The sequence below is a fragment of the Vanacampus margaritifer genome, chromosome 5, assembly GCF_051991255.1.
Source record: "Vanacampus margaritifer isolate UIUO_Vmar chromosome 5, RoL_Vmar_1.0, whole genome shotgun sequence".
NCBI classification, from domain to species: domain Eukaryota; kingdom Metazoa; phylum Chordata; class Actinopteri; order Syngnathiformes; family Syngnathidae; genus Vanacampus; species Vanacampus margaritifer.
In genome coordinates this window covers 27,215,083-27,232,800 of record NC_135436.1, presented here as the reverse complement: position 1 = coordinate 27,232,800, position 17,718 = coordinate 27,215,083, and the positions used below count along the sequence as shown (strand labels likewise).

General features: G+C 40.8%; 1 protein-coding gene across 4 annotated transcripts in view; it reads left to right on the top strand.

Moving 5' to 3' along the window:
* Positions 1 to 17,718, top strand: part of nectin1b (nectin cell adhesion molecule 1b) — a 212,093-nt gene that overhangs the window by 181,900 nt on the left and 12,475 nt on the right. For 2 of the 4 annotated variants that reach the window (XM_077566637.1, XM_077566636.1), the window contains 2 exons: positions 2,756 to 2,847; positions 6,523 to 6,624. In XM_077566637.1, coding sequence (XP_077422763.1) covers positions 2,756 to 2,847; positions 6,523 to 6,624 — 194 coding nt within the window. Of the gene's footprint in view, positions 1 to 2,753; positions 2,848 to 6,522; positions 6,625 to 13,779; positions 13,967 to 17,718 lie in introns of all 4 variants that reach the window. The other 2 variants (XM_077566639.1, XM_077566638.1) reach the window with 2 other exon arrangements.

Below are 17,718 nucleotides of genomic sequence, written 5' to 3'. Positions count from 1 at the left end.
CGTGGCCTTAATACGTCGTCATACCCAAGTCATTGTTTTGCAAAAAAAATATTTTTGTTGCCTAAATCATCTCCTCATGATGCAAATGGTTCAATTTTTGTGACCCTGAGTCATGACTCAGGAAAAATTGAATTCAGGCAATCAAGACACAACCTGACTAAAGAACAAGTAAGCGGGCGTAAATAAAAACAAAACATGTCCTAACCGAAATGCAAAATTGGTAGCGCCTCAGAAATGGCGGACCAGCTCAGTGAGGTGTGAGAAGCCCGAGAGTGCTTATTTAAAGTCTGTGCCTAGTTTTCCCATCGACTTTTCATTGTTTTAGTATTGGATTGTGTCTTGTGTTTTGCGGTTCTTCATGTTTTTACATCATTTTGAATCACGCAAGTTTTCTGTCTTGGACGACTAGATACTAGATTGGTGGTGGAACAGAAATGTGTGTGTGTTATGCTGCGTTGTGTTGTACTCTATTGGAGAACACCACACACACACACACACACAGTATGATCCAAAATATCAAATGGCAGATTTTCCTATCTGCATGTGTAGTCATGTCTGTAAGAGATAACTGAACCGCTTAGTGCAGACTTTTTTTTAGAATTGACAGCCAAATGATGAGCACGAGGCATTCCACTTGCTGATGTTGTTTGTCATAATTGACATGTTGACCTGCACACCTCGTTTACGTTTACCCTGGTGAGCTAAACTAAAACGAACCCATTGGTGAAAATGGAGCTTGAGATGATGGAACTGTCAAAACTGACAATCAAAGCCTCATCTTTTTTTTGTTTGTTTTGAAAGCGCTGTCATTGATGGCAGGGGCTTTTTGTCGGAGCGTAAATAATGAGCGTGAAAGAAAGAGTTAAGTGGTGCGCTCATGCACAAATTTTCTGCGCATTAAAACGCCGGCTTGGCCTTGCCGGAAAAGGTCATGTTATTCAATAAGGACGTGAACCAGCGCGAATGAGAGGCAGCGAGTGGCGCAGATAAGGCGTGTCCTCTTCATTATCCACGATGGCTCCTGATGTCGTGTCAGGATGTGATGTGACTCCAACTTGTTTTGGTGTGAACGTTTTTGCAGTGTGACAACCTCTTAGTGACGGTTATTTATGTGCAGGCTTGTGAGGGTGCGCGCACGTAGCGAGTATTGACAATTCCGAGTCACAAGTCAAAATGGCGAGTCTTAACTCGGTGAAATGACGATCTATGCTCATTGAAAAGCAGTGTACTTTGGATGGTTGTTATTTGACAGGCAAAAGCAATGCAATACCTCGTTTGTTTTCACCATGTAAAGGAAGCCTTTACATTGCGTTGTATTGCGGAAATATCAGAAATTCCCGGATGTTGGGAATTGTCAATTGCTTTTTCGGTAGGCTTCGTTCAGTGTTGCAAAAAGGTACTCTCAAACCGTTTTTTTTTTCCTTCTGTTTTTTGAATATGTTCAAAATTTCCCTGTGACAAGACTTGGAAATGAGGCAGCGAAGCCTTCAAAACTGCTTCGGCCTATTAAGGCCAGTTACCTGTAATGAGAAAACAAGCATGAATATAAAACAAGGCAGAATTTTCAGAGATTGCCCAATACAAGAAATGACAGAATTCTTCCCTTCCACTCCGAACATCCTAGTTTTTGTGAAGCAGGAGTTTCTGCAATGACCAGAGGTGGGCATTCCATCAATATTGACGGAAAGTCCGTCAATCGTCAACAAAATGGGCATCCATCATTGACGGAAGGGGGTTTTCATCCGTCAATGTAATCGTCAATCCGGCAATAAATTTGTCATTTCATTTTAGTGACGGATTGACAAATGACAATGGGAACGTAATGGAACATTGACAGATGCCCACCTCGAATGACAGAAACATTGACAGACGTTCCTTTTGCTGAGCAAGCAACAAATGACCGATTGACGGTTGGGCTTGAAATATTGACAATGACGGAGGGGGGGCGTCCCTACGAATGACGAACGCTCAAAATTAATTGACGCGCCCACCTCTGGCAATGACAACACAAAATTCTGGAGTAGACCGGATATACTGTACTCGAAGAAGCAAACTTCATGTCATTTTCTCCGACTACCCCAAGATGGGACTGACTTGTATAGAAACAAGCACAGTGCATCCTCTAATTGTGATATTCACTGTAATGGTCAGTCGTGTTCTCAACAATTTGTTTTCATTTGAATATCAGTCGGTCAAAATACTGCTCCGCGTGCAAGCAGTCTGTGGTGCGAAAAAGGTTGCGGGCAGCTGCTCTCGAGGAAGTTGGCGCCATCAATGGGGTTAAAGTTTCCTATTCAGCTCTCTGCGGCAGCCTTAAGGTTGATGATGACATGTCAAGCAAGCATGACGGGCCGGTCGGCAATAAGTCTGGACCGAGCCGGAGCACCTGACTCACACGTGCGCTTCTCCCTGCCCCTTATATCCCCCCTCATATACCTCCCTCTAACCCCTAACCCCCCCCCCCCCCCCCATCCCACCCCCCTCACCTCAGTATCCAATTACAGCCCACTCTCGTTAGCACAGTGTCTGTCTGCAGCCTTTGAAAGGGCAGGGCGCATGGCCGCCGCCGTCACGCAGCCACCAAGTCCAGATCTATCAAAAGCCCGGGAAAAAGTGCAAAAAAAGGCAAGTGCAGGCAGGCCTTCTCATTACAGAGTGCTGTGGAAGGTGAGGGAGGACGTGACGGGTGGCCGGCGCTGACGCTGCCCGAGTGTCACGTTGTCTTTTTACGCTCTGTGTCTCCCTCTCAACAGGACCGACCTCCCGCCGGCCCACAAGCCCGCCCCGCCGCCGCCCAAGAAGAAGAACAGCGACATGAAGGGACACTTGACATCCGATGACATCCAGGTGCGATCGCCCCTTTTGCTCTTTTGATTTCGAAAAACCTTTCATATGAAAAATATCCATCCATCTCTTTTCGATAGTCCTCATTAGGCTCGAACCTTCACAGGGATCACTTTTCCACACAGACTAACGTCACGGCGGACACACACGGCAATCCGTGTGGAAACTAGTTGGCATGGTAGCGAGGCAGGAAGAATCAGTGACTACGTTTACATGCAGTCAATATTCGGGTTATGGTCAGAATTCGGATTTCTGAAACAATCAAGGTAAATAACGTAATTTCCGTTTTTAACTTCCTATACGCAGGGATGTGATTTTTCCGCTAATTCGCGGAATTCCGCTTTTTTTTATCTCCCCCCCAAAAAAAAAATTCTGATTTTTTTTTTTATTTTTTATTTTTTTTTAGTAGTTCATTGTGTATGCACATGACTCCGACAGATAACATCTTCTGCTATAACAAAGACATTTGTGGTATGCTCTAATATGAGTTACTTTTCATTTGGTCATGATACAATTATTTGTTCATGAAATTTGAACTCTTCAACATTATTTATGTGTTAACTTAGTAATCACATTAGTTAGATATGATGATATTCTCAGTGATAGTTTTTAAAAGCAAAGGCAGTCCAATGTTTTTGAATGTGACTGATTTTGAGTTGACTAAAACTGCCATTTTATATGGGATAGTTCAATATACATTGAAAATTTATGCTGTTGTTTTGTCTATTTCTTTGTCATGTGAGTGCATTGAAAGTACTTAAAAACACGGAAAACCCATGAGCTCCGGGGCCCTTGTCCCCCCACCAGGGCACTGCCCTGGACCTAGCTGGGTGCCAGCGGCCCCCAGACCCCCGGCTAAATTTTCAGATAATTTCACTTTGGTCAAATCACATCCATGTATACGATCAACAAATGACATTATATTTATCTTTGTCACTCACCACGCTAAATAAATTAGTCGTTTTTTAAAAACCCGAATACGACCAAATTTGGGTTATTGTGTTTACATGTGGCCTTTCAAAACCCGAATATTGCCAATATTTGGGTTTTTTAAATGGGTTATTGCCTGCATGTAAACGTAGTCAGTCTGTAAAAGACCAAACAGAATGTCCAAAATTTGGGATATTTCATACCTCAAAAAGAAGAAAAAGTACAATGTGTTTAACACAAAGTAAAATTAACACAGCCCGTCCACAGTTGCCAACATTAGCTGTTAGCTAGTTTAATATAGCCTACCATAGAGCTTTTTAAAACATAATTGTAATGCAAAGCAAGTGGACATTTTCAATAACTTGAGTGATCAAAAGAAACATAATAATATTTACACACCGGCTTCAAAGGGCTACGACTAACCTCCAGGCACGCACTTTAACAAGCTAGTGGTTATCCAACTAACAACCAGCCCTTAACCTGAGCCTACTTTCGCTGGCGCACACGTCACTCACCAGGCCAGGTCTCAGCTTTTAAAACCACTCACTTTGTTGTACTCCATTTATATTGCGCTTTTCCACCTTCTCGTGCAAACATAATCTATGGGTTGATCGGTCGAATATTTAGTTCACTTTAATTCATCTGAGAGACTCTTCACACACTTTTTGGTGGGTGCTGCTGTTTTGGTTAGCAACATTATTTATGTTTTGTAGGGAACATAAGCAGCATCTATGAACTGAAACAATTACAGTTGCTACTTTTTTTTTTTTAATGGGCGGAGGCATTATACTTTATATTATCACAGACACTTTTGAACTCCATCTGATGTATTAAAAACTTCAAACGGACTATTTTACTGTATGTTCATTATTAGCAGCACGGTGTGGTTAGCACATACCTCTGGGTTCTGGGTTTGAATTTCAGTCCTATTCTCCTAATGCTTGTATTTGTGTTGTCACAATGCTCCTACTTCCTCCTCCCATGATCCAAAAACGTACAATTTTGAAGACTCTAAATTGTGACTGAGAGTAAGAATGGTTGTTTGTCCATATGCGTCCAGTTGGTTGTTACCAGTCGAGCGTGTAGCCTGCCTCTCACCCAAAAGTCATTTGGGACAGGCTCCAGCACACCCTAATGAGAACACACGCTATAGAAAATGGATAAAAGTATGCTAATAAGTGAAGCCATCCTGCGTGTTGAATTTCTCGCTCTGCAAGCCCAACGCTTGTTTTTAGCATCTGCGCCTCGCTATTGCCACAGTTTGCATCACGCCCCCGTGCCCACACACGCACGCACGCCGTTAACTTGATGCAAATGCCAAGTTCAGCCGAGCGGCGAAAGTTGAAACCCGCTGTCAAGCAAACCATTCCTTGTCGAAGTTCAGATTCTCCCCTGAAAAAAAAAATTAAAAGAAAAAACACGTAAGAGATAGCGAGAGAAGTCAAACCCTTGAGCACAGTGTTACGTTGCTACTCTGAATTCTCTTAGGAAGCACTTTAGGGCCGACGTTTACTTTGAAAGGACATCGATCTTGCGTAATTTAAAAAAAAATTTTTTTTAATTGGAGCTCCTTCAGTATAATATTTTTAAACATAATCCAGATTGCATGCGAGTATGTCTTTTATGATAACATTTCAGTGCACACTCTTTGAGTGCGTTTTTTTGTTTCTCAATTATTACTATTACATCATGATTTGATTTAGATAGACTGATAAAACACCAAAGGAGACTTTAAAAATTAATTCTTATTCTGATTCACGCTGGTAAGCTTCAAGTCAATGTTCTCCTGTTATGTTTTTTCTAATTAAGAAATCCATTTTGGAGGTTTATTACTTAATCAGACAAATTATGCAATTTCTTCAAGGTGCAGGTGCATTCTGTAATAACTGAAGCAAAATGTGACAACTGGCTGAAAAATGCGGCAAAGTTGATTACATATTGCATTCAAGGTAAGAATTTTATTGCGGTTTGTGGTGTTATATCATCCGGAGGTAAACATGCATTAGAGTGTTCCCTAGAGAGAGACAATGTGTTTTTTTCAGGGCCGATACCGATTATTAGTCAAGGATGCCGTTAACCGATATTTGGTGCCGATATTCATTTTTTACTAAAAGGGAAAATATTAGCATTAAAAAAAATACAAACTCTAGCTTTTATTTATTATTTATTTTTAAGCATATGTTTATTGAACAATGTTTATGGTTTGTAAAATAGGAGAGTTTAAAAAAAAAATCTTAGTCAATAGGCATCTTTGTTTTAAAAATCTAACAAAAAGTTCATTGCTCTTCCAGAGGCAGTAGCATGTCTTCACAATTTAAATAAAAACTTATAACATACAGTAAATGGCTCCCTATTGTTGGCTACAGTAAATAGTTTTTTTTATTTGAAAATATCTGAAGTATTAAAATTTTCCTTATCTTAGTTTTAATTTCAAACAAAAACAGAAGCGAGTTCCCAGGGTCAGAAGCATCTATGAAAATTTTAATAATAAGTTCCCTGACTTTTTTTCCCCTGAACACTTTTTTAAATTGATCTATTATCGGCCGTTTGATTCTTCAAAATGGCCGATGCCGATATTCATCAAAATGCTGAATATCGGCCCAGCCGATAATCGTTCTATCCCTAGCTATATCTTAGAAATCTGTCTTTTAGAGCATTTTTTTTCTATAATAACTGTAATGGCCACCAAAGTGGAAAAGGAGTCACATTCCGTACCCTACAGTGATCATGCTTTCGATTCTTCTGCAGGTGGTCCATCTGGACAAAGACGAGGAGATGCAGAAGCTTCCTCTCCAGCCGCCTTATTACGACATGGCGCCCTCCGAGTCGACCCCCTTCACCGATAAGCCGGTGAGTACTTTTCCATCGAGGGCGCGTCCTCGCCCGCCGCCTTCGGCCAGTCGTAATTGCCACTGAGAAGGCGAACATGCCGGAGAATTGATTTACGTCAAAGGCGCACTTGGAGTGCGATGACCTCCGCTCCCAGTGGTGAAAGGCGAACGGAGGCTTTGCGACCAGTCGGCCGGTGGATCCACTCGCAGCTTAAGCACTTCAACTCATCATTTGCATCGGCACCTCATGTCAGGGAGTCCACCGATTTTTACGAGATTTTCATAAATCAAGGCCTTTAATAATGACTGTTTGCTCTTCAGTCTGCCATTCAAAGTTCGGCTTCTGATTCAGCGCCGGATCAGCGCAATCCTACAATTGCAGTTTAAAAGTGACACCAAACAAGTGTTAAGATGGTCAAATCAAAATAGTTTACATGATGTCATGATGAAATTAAGTAGTGGTGACCGCTTCCAAGTTTTGCCATTTTAATGCATCCCGTTCACCAAATTTGAAAAATTAATTATTATTTTTTTTCAATTGTGACCTACTTTATGTGTAATATCAAAATATAAGGCTGTGCAATTAATTGAAATTCAATTCCAATTTCAATTATTACACTCCAAAATTACAAAATCAGAATAATCGTAAAAAAAATATATATATATATTAATACTAATTTTAGTTAAGTTTAAATTTATACATTTGTACTTTTTTTTTAAATTTTAAATAACTAATTTAATAAATTGTGTCTTATCCTAAAGGAACTTGCATAATTATAGTGTTCCAAATAATTTTATTTGTCTTAAATTAATATTTTTTTTATTAGTTTTTTTTACATTTTTTTACATTACGTTACGTATAAATAAGGCATTCATTTGGGAAAATTTATCAACAAATTTGAAGTAATTTTTGTATTTTAGAAAATGTGTACAGTATTGGATCTTTGGAAGTCGTAATTTTTTTTACAAAGCTGTAATTATTAATGTTAATTGTTAATGCTTCACATGAGCGAAACTATTTTTGTACTCAACTCTATTGAACCAGATATCAACAGAAATGATAATTTTGTTAATTAAGTTCATTTTGTTGAGTATAAATAATGTCAATTAAGTTGCATTTGCCTTAATAAATCCTACTCCTGCAAGCTTTATGCTAGCCATCAAAACTAATATCACCAATTGTCCTAAGATATTGTTATTTACACCATAGCACTTCCTTATAGTCACCCCGCCCCCCCCCGCCCCCGTCACGAATCCCAGTACCTTATACCTCCAGAACCCCTAACTTCCTATGCTGGCGTAGCCGGCACCACACTCCTGACCCCGTCTCGCTTTGCACGCCGCCTCACCTCGACTCCGCCTCCAACTAATCCGCCGTAATGACTTGCCGTTTGCGTGGCTGGCGCGTGAAGATAAGTGTAGCATCATGGCTCTGAGTGTTGACCATGAAATGGCTGCCTTGTTGCATCAGGCGCTCCCCCACCCCCCTGGGAACGCTCCAGTCCCCCCTCGCAGCTTTCGTTTGCTTTGGCTGGAGTCCCCGGTTTGAGTTACACAAAGTCTTTTGGGGGCATTTAAACAATGAGCATGAATTGTGTGCTTATGTGTGTGTGAGTGTGTCTCGTTTCGGCTTTATGTAAATGTTTGCTGGAGCTAGCCCACTATAGCCGAGTTCAAAGTCGCTTTTTCAACATGTTTCCCCGCCGCGAGGGCATTCGGCACGTGACGGTCATGACGTTAACAGGATGCTAACCTGCTAGCGCTTGCCTTTCTTTCGCTATTTCTTTTCTTTTTTTTCTTTTTAGTTTATTTATTTATCCATATCATGGAAACTAGGTGACGGTTTTGTTTGAAGCAAGGAAGTAAATATCTAGCTAGCTAGCTATCCAGCTATCCAGCTATCCATCTATCTATCTATCCATCTATCTATCTATCCATCTATCTATCTAGCTAGCGAGCTATCCAGCTATCCAGCTATCCAGCTATCTATCTATCCATCTATCTATCTATCCATCTATCTATCTAGCTAGCGAGCTATCCAGCTATCCAGCTATCCATCTATCTATCTATCCATCTATCTATCTATCTATCCATCTATCTACCTACCTACCTACCTATCTAGACACCCACCCACCCATCCATCTTCAAATCTATATCTCAATATTTATCTATCCCTTACTCTCTATCTCTCTTTCTTACTAGCTCTGTCCATCGCTATCTCTATCTATGTTGCATCTTTCCCCAGCGTAGCTGCCAAGTCTTAGGGGTGCTTATTATTTTAATTTGTAAAAGCGCAGACAAGAGGAGGCTGGGTGTGTGAACATGTAGATTGTCTCAGTGCCAGGAACAGAAATAAAAATATGCGACGATGAAACGATGCTAACGTAGCCGGCAGCAACCTAATCCATTGCTCACAACACAAGAGCGTGCGCTAACACACACACACACACACGCGCGCGCACACGCACTAAATACATATTCATCACAAGCTGACAGAAGTTACCTGCCTGCGCACCTTTTGCGCCGGCCTGAACAGAACAACCGCGTCCATCTGTTTGCTTTATTTATTAATTTTTTTAAGCGTATATTCAATGCAACATTTTTTCCATGTCGCAATACAAAGTGCAACTAAACACCACCGCCGGGTTAAGGTATGAAGTAGAGAGCGAAAATTGAGTCCGTATGCAGCCTTGATGACAGATGGTGTTATGGTGTTCATGTAGATGTAAGAAACTATACAAAGAGAGAAATGAATAAGTTAACCGCAACTATGCAACCATGGTTTGACACTTGGTGAAGAACAGACCTCCTCCAAGGCCAAACAGTGCTAATCTCCGCCCACCTCCAGCTTATGTCTGAATCCATATATGTAATTTTTACTGAGGAGTCAAGGAAATTTTTTGAATATCTCACTGCAGACAGATAAAAAAAAAAAAAAAAAAAGGGTGACTAAAAAAATGTCCATGTCGATAATTATATATATGTATATATATTTTAATGGTTTCCCTGTTCATTGCTGAGGCTTCAAGTCAAAGCAATGATGTGAATGTTATTGCAATACCAAGCATCCTTCGCATATTCTCGCTGCGTTTTTACTTTGAATCGACAACAAGAGAAAAGTGCCAAGACAAAACTCTCGGCGCTCTCAGGCATCATCTAAAATGGAAAACCGAGCTCCGCTGTTGATGCATTTCTCAGCTGTCAGCATAGTTCTTTTTTTTTTTTTTTTACTGCTGCTTCGGCATTTATGGTGATTTTTTATTTTTTTTTTTTTAAATGACTCATCTGGATTTGCAAAGGCTTATTCAGTCACTAAATAACCCCCCCCCCCCCCCCTCGATGGCTTCATTTATAGTGCGCAAGTTATTGAATATATTAAATTACGGCCTCGGCGGAGCTAAAATACAACCTGATCGTTCTTGCCTCTTGTAAGATTCCATTTTTAGGCGTAAGGAAAATGCGATTTTCCCAAGCGCTCCTTGGGAGCGACATGGCGAGCTCCAGCTGTTGCTAATGACGGTTCTCCGGGGGCAAAACACTATCTGCCAATTCCCAATGCGAGGCGGCTGTAATTTTCCCCCTGATTGCACCCTGCTCGTGACAAATATTCTGGATATTTAAATAGGCAGCCAGCGAGGAACGCCAGCGACGACGACGACGGCGGCGGAGGAGGAGAGTTGTGAATTATTAACATCCATTTGTGTAAAAGCCTCAATCTTTTTCCTGTAATCCTGCCATGGATGGAGATGGAGAGCAGCGAGGTGGCATCGCATTGCCATCCATCCAAAGACGCCGCATGTGTTGATGCAAAATTCATATCTGACTTTAATTTTATTGATCGCTTTCATAATTTATTGTGTTCCCCCAACACACTTAGGAGGGCGTAGTTATTTGAAGCAATTGTCAGAGGTTTTCTTCTGCTTTTTTTTTTTTGCCCTCAGATTGCAGTTTGGCAGCAAATGGAACCTGAATTTGCATTTTATTCAAACTTTTTCGGCTTTCATCCAACTTTTTGAATACGTTTACAGCTTCGTCTGTATTATCTGTCCATCTATTTTTTGTGCCGCTTATAGATAGATACGTAGGTAGATAGATAGATACGTATATACGATACAATACGATACGATATGATACGATACGATACGATACACTAGCTTCGTCTGTATTATCTGTCCATCTATTTTTTGTGCCGCTTATAGATAGATACGTAGGTAGATAGATAGATACGTATATACGATACGATACGATACACTACGATACGATACACTACGATACGATACACTACGATACGATACACTACGATACGATACACTACGATACACTTTCATTTTCAATGGCCAGGTGACCAGGGGTCGAAATCTCCCATAGGAAATGAATGGGGCCCATTCATTTTCAATGGCTGGGTGACCAGGGGCACAGTACCACCTGCCGCCATTAGGGGCGCTGTAGATAGGGGACCGAGTACCCTAATTCGAGAGGTTTGCACCCAAACCTCAAAATGTATGGGGTACAATTTCAGGAGCGACCTTTTTAAGACGAGGCACATAGATAGATAGGTAGATAAAAAGAAATAAATGAAAAACATCAGCTAAATGTCTAAAACTTGCCGTTCATTAGCATGAATGCTAACTAGTTTAGCTCTGGTTTGTACCTAGCTACTAGGCTAAATATACAATCAGGATTTTTTGTCAATCAACGAGTTTGAATTATTATTTTTTTAATTAATAACCAATTCCATCAGAGGATGGAGCAATATATCCATTTAAAAAACTTTTATATTTACTCTACAGTCGACTGCCGCCATTCGGGATACGGACTGGCCCGGCCCACGATTAGCAAAAATCCATATACACCAATTGAAATGCATGAGAAAATCTTCCAAAAATGCTTCAATATAACATGTAATGTCTTGATGTCTTTGACCAATCGGAAAAATAAAGAGGGAGAAAAATTTAGCCAATCACTGATTTAGCATGAAATGCTAAATATTGTCCGATCTCAATTTAGCCGATCAGATTGGTATGAAGTTTACTAGCTAACAGAGGTGACAGATCCAGTTCCAGAAAGTTAAAACCCTGCCACAGTTTGGCTTTAACCCCAGGTGCTTGCTAGCTAGCTTTCTAGCTAGCTCCCATGGTGCTCGTTTACCTAAGCTAGCTAGATCAGGAGCTAAAGCCAAACTGTGAGTTTTTACTTTCTGGACCTGTATTTGCCACCTCAGCTAGCTAACCATACCTAGCAGGGTAGTTAGTTACTTTATTTTTTCAAAAGAAATGGCTGAATAAGTTAGTTGCGGTCACTGTGGGGCCATATTCTAATTAGGGATAATAAATAAAAGACTTTGTTGGGTTTATGGAATTGATCGTTGTTTGTGTTTTGAAGTAATCCAGGTTGTTGATTCAGTGTCCACGTTTTCTTGCTGTCTAAAGAAGTACTTTGTTCTTTTCATTTAAGAAACTGGTGGCAGAAGCAAAAGTGTGAGCTGTTTCCATTTTGGAACATAGCATTAGTATTTTGCAGTATTTTTCTCACTAATCCTACTAATCTTGCTTGTCACTCTCGCAACCCTGATTCTTAAAAATAGCTTCTTGTGACAACTTTTAACAAGTAGATAAGCTATTGGGGGGGGGGGGGGACATGATCCATGTTACACTTGTTTTCTATTTCAATTTCTAAGGATGCTTTACACGCCGCCTTCAAGTGTCCACTCGAGCGACGGACGCTAAGACTGTGGACGGTGGAGGAAAAAAGTATTTTAGAGTCAAAGCTGAAGGCTTTCATTGTCCATTGATTACCTCGCTAAAGTCATTTACTCAGTCATCCACTCCGGCCAATTGCTCATCGGGTCAATTGGTGGCTCAATCACATGAACGCTAACATGCACGTCTCAGCATCTCCAGGACTTAGAGTGCGTGTCAATGAAATCAACTCTTGGTCACTGCCTAAATGGGAAGGGATTTGAGGCTGTTTTCGGAATGAAAACAGGAAGGCAACTTTGTGATCTGCATGTAAAGAGTCTGAGGCCATGTACACACACACTCACTCAGGTATTTTTAAAAACAGATTTATTCATTTTTTTGCTTTTGGGGGGTTTTGTTCACTCAAAACTGTTGAGGTCAATGAATAGTGAACAAACAAAAATTGACGCTTCCTGAAAATATTATTAATAATCTGTATTAATAATTTGAACATTAAATTCACCCAAAAGTATAAATTTACCTTTTCAAATGGGCAAGTTTTATAGCAAATAGCAAATAATTTTTAAATAACAAACCATCACTGTATTACAATTACCCATGCAATTCAACGTGATTTTTTTTTTGAAGAAGAAGAACTTAAACTGTATAAAATGTCCACTAATGTTTATGTGCCTCAGTGCTGCTCTTAACAACATATTGTATTTTCATTCATTTAAATGAGAAAATTGATTTGATTGATTTTGGGGGATAGGAACCGGGCCGACCCCCACAAATAGCAAAAATCCACATGTAATTGACACCCAGTGAATTTGGATTTGGTCTACAGTCTATAAGATGCCAACTTTGACTCAACGGAATCGTCTGCAAACCTCTCGAGACAGGATTAGGGATACGGTGGAACCTCGGAGTTTGAACGTCTCGGAACTCGTACAATTCGCACTTCAACAAAAAAATTGGAGTAAAAAAAAATGCCTCGGAGTTTAAACTCATTTTTGGAGTTCGAACACCCAAGCACTAAGCCGAACGTTGCTTGAAAAGGGTTAGCCGAGTGAAGTCGAGCAATGCCGAATTTTTGTAATGGCAAAAAAAAAAAAATAAAGGTTTTAATGTAAGATTTATTGTGTGCAAAATTTTGAGGGGCAAAATGAATGTTATCTATTTCTGATAAAGCTGTAACATTCCGATATGCAGGAAAAGTGAAGTACTGTGATGCACATTCCAGATGCATAAAACAGGCATATATTTTTGGACCCGACTGGGGGCATTATGTAAGTTTTTAAAAATACCTGTCTGCACATGGCCTCAGTGTGTTTCCATTTCATCTGTACACTTCTCATTTGTGCCCATTTGCCTCAATTTGTGGTTGATTGAAGCATTGATCGCCAACACGCAGGTCGGCGCGATCACCTGCCGCTCTTCTTGCTTGCGTCCGTGGCGGCCCCCCTCACTCGCCTCTCGCCCTCTCTTGTCTCCAGAACTCAGGCCACAAGGACTGCGAGGTCCAGTACGCGGAGCTGGATACTGCAGCCTTGGCCTCCTCCCCCAGCCCGCGAAGCTCGGCTCACTCTGGCCCCGGGGACCTTGTCGAGTATGCAACCATCCAGCCTAGCTCGCACTAGCGCATGCCATTATAGGCCTTTCCCCTCAGACTTTGGCCTGCAGGTACACAGACCGATGCACTCCTCCTCTCTCTTCATCCTCTGACTCGCACGACTTCCCTGTTAAATAATACACGCGGTAACCCCCCCACCCCACCCCACCTCCAACCCCAATGTCCACCTTCTCCTTTGGTCTTGGCCGTCTTTTCTTTCCTGGCCTCTGCAGAGAGATCCTGCCGGGCTATTATTTCAGCTCTCGTGGCTCAGACGTGCAGTTTGGCGGTGAAGGCGGGAGACGAAACTAGCCTGTTAAAGTAGGCGAAGAGCTCGTAAAAATCTGCACAGTGAGGCGTTGCCATATTGTGTTTGGAAAATACCACCCTGCTAAAGCCCAACAATTTCCCATTGAGATGAATTCTTTTTGGACAAACGGTCCCCATCAGAACAAAAATACTTTACTATAAAGATACCCTTGAGTAGCTTTTATTAATAAGTTTGTTAACACTGGACAGTGAGGCTGTCCTTGTTGATCCCACTCCATCTGCCTCAAATGATACAAGCTAATTATTGATTTACATTATGTTGTTAGGGTTCCAAAAGGGTTCCGCACCCTCAACTCTCATAACTCAAATTTAACACGTGGTACTCGATCACTTGTTGGCCACACCTGCTACTTTCACAGCTCAGGAAGATCTTTAATATGACAATAGGGATGTACCATACCACTTTTTTTTCCAGACCCATACCAGTATGAGTGTTCACTCTTTGAGTACTCACCGATAGAGATACCTTTTAACTCTGTGACTGCCAAAAAACGTTAAATAACGTTTAGTAAAATCCTATGGAGGAGTGCCAAAGACGTTAAAAGACGTTTTTTTTTAAAACAGGTGAAACTAACCATTTTCTATTGTTGATTACTGAAAAACGGAATAAGGTAGAAACAAACTTTTCCAATCTTTCATTTGGTAGTATGTGTGTTTCCATAGTCCAAACACAACATTTTCTGTGGACCTTGAAAGATCAGTCAAAATGCTTAAATCGGCTGGCACTGGCGACATCCCGTTTCTGAAAACGTCTGGCAGTCAAAGAGTTAATACATTGGAAATTTGTGCCCAAGGTTGCTAATAAAGGGAAGTTATACTGGGGAAATGTATTATTCCAAATTGGAAACTTTCAACAGGACTTGATTGGATCAAGTCAGAATAATTTAGTGGAATAGTATCATAAATGCATAAATCTAAACTTTTTGTTGTTCTAAATAGACATCCATAGAAAATAGATGATGTTGAGGGCATTATGCTACTGTAATTGCTCCATTCCTCCCACTTCAAGTGGTGATGTTTCAGATACCTTAACTTTTGTCTTGCAACAGAAAGCAAAATATCGTCCAAGTGACGCAAAAATACTTGCAAAATGTATATTTACCCAGCTCAATTTCAATTGCCTGCGAAGAGCAAACCAATTTGGTCAATTGAAAAATGAAGGAAAAAAGGTTAAAAAAGAGGAGAAAATGAGTTTTTCTTCAAAATAGTGCTTTGACGCACTATGCGAAAAAACATTTGTGACACCTCAAACAACAAGACTGCACTTTTGATGGCAAAATAATCATTTAATCAGATATAATGTACAATTTAAAAACGGCCTCATCGCGCATGGCTCGAGTTGAACGTCAACGGCATTTTTACACGACGTTCCTTTTTCACGCCATCATTTTCCTCATTTTTTTTCTCACGATGGCAAACACACACTTTCTACTACCTACTGCGACCCGTGTTCTGTTTATCCCAATGTTTGAGTCTGAGGTACCTCAACTTATTTGTCCGACTTCCGTATCGAGCAGAGAGTCATACACTCATCTTCGATGGCATTGTGTTTAAGTTTTTCCTTTTCATCTTCAGAATTCTTTTGCACGCATCTTTTGCATTCATCATCGGGGGCCAATATCAGACTTTGACATCAAGAACACTTGAGCGCGCTTTGTGCAGCCAATCACCAAGATGCAAAAATCCATCGCAGCCGTCAAGTGTTTATGCTGCTCTTAACGACACCGCGGCTGTGACGAACAAAGCCGTCTATGAATTGAAGTCAATTTGGATTAGGGACGCACAGCAGAGCGGGCTTTGTTACCTGAACGGTTTCCGTGGCAACCGCTGCCACTTAGGTGCAGGCCGGGTCGAAGGAGAGTCAAGGGGTCCATCGAAACGTTGCCGCGGCAGCCGTTCTCTTCTCGTTTACAGCCAGTGTTTACCCTGATATTCATGCTGGATATTGATTTCATGATACAAAGTAAGTCTTCTTTTTTTTTTTTATGGCTGTCGTGTCATGCTGCTCTCAGTCTGACGCTATGCAACTCGGAACCGCCGCAAACTGCAATACTAAACATACAGTATTGTAAAATCAATACCTACGTGACAAATCGAGTGTTGTATTGATTTGATCCAGCTCTTGTATTGAATCTCATTGGATTGTGCAGGTGTACCTCAAGCCCGCCGTATACCGAACGACACGGCTGTCTGTGGTGTTCGGCAAGCAGCTTTCATAAGTATCTGACAATCGGTCATCGGTTTTTGCTGCAAATTTCAATGGCAGATTTGCGTACCTGTGGCGGAACCAGGGCGGCACTTCCTTCAACTTTTTGGAGGCTGCACGGGTGGAAATAGCCGATCAGATTGATGGAAACTAAGTCAAATACATATAAATAAGTAAGGGTACTCGATACCACTTTTTTGTCGATCGATACCGATACTCAAATCGTCATAAAATTTCAGACAGATTTTTTTTTTTAATGACATATAGCCTATATCCCAACTATAGAAAATGTCCTTAAAATTTAATGAAATTAATGTTAATTCAATTATTTCAATTTGCTCATAAAAGTCATTTTTCATAGAGCACACAATAAAATAAATTTTAAAAAAATCCATGAATAAAATGAAACAAATTATCCAGTTGCCAGGGGAAAAAAAAGTCCCAATCAAAATATGTGGTTGTACAACTTCTTTTTAACTCTTTGACTGCCAGACGTTTTCAGAAAAGGGATGCCGTGGGTGCCAGCCGATTTTAAGCATTTTGACTGATCTTTCAAGGTCCATAGAAAATTATATGTTTGGACTATGGAAACACACATACTGCCAAAACAAGATTGGACTCTCATCTTCCATCAGAAACAAAAAGTTTGTTTCTACCTTATTCCGTTTTTGAGTAATCAATAATAGAAAATGGTTAGTTTCACCTGTTTTGAAAAAAACGTCTTTTAACGTCTTTGGCACTCCTCCATAGGATTTTATGAAACGTTATTTAACGTTTTTGGCAGTCAAAGACTTATGGAATAGAGTGAAGTGCAAATAATTCAATACATTAGGGCTTCAAGTAATTGAGTAATATCTACCATGTTAAGTATTCCTCAAGCTGTTTAGTGTGTGACGTTTCACTAGATCTTGTTTTGAAATCCATGCTTTTAAAGGTGCATTGTGCAATTTAAAAAGGTAATATTAAAGCTTTGTCTACATCATGCATGCTGCCCAGATGAGGACGAAGAGCCCTTTTACGCTAACTGCACCTCTCAGCTTCTATCATCCCTTTGTAGTAGAGTGTGCGAATCCGCAGAGTTTGCCAACTCTGCCTGTCACTTTAAGATCGTGCACGTACTCACACGCCAGATGTTGCAGTTGCGCTTTGGGCCAGAGGTGGCAGTCGCGAGTAAAAGAGTGACAAACTGCACAAAGATCCTTTAATTTGGAAGGCTGCTTTGTATAGGAATTTGTATACCCGGCTCGCACCACCCCCCCCCCCCCCCCCCCCAGTTACGCCGCTCGA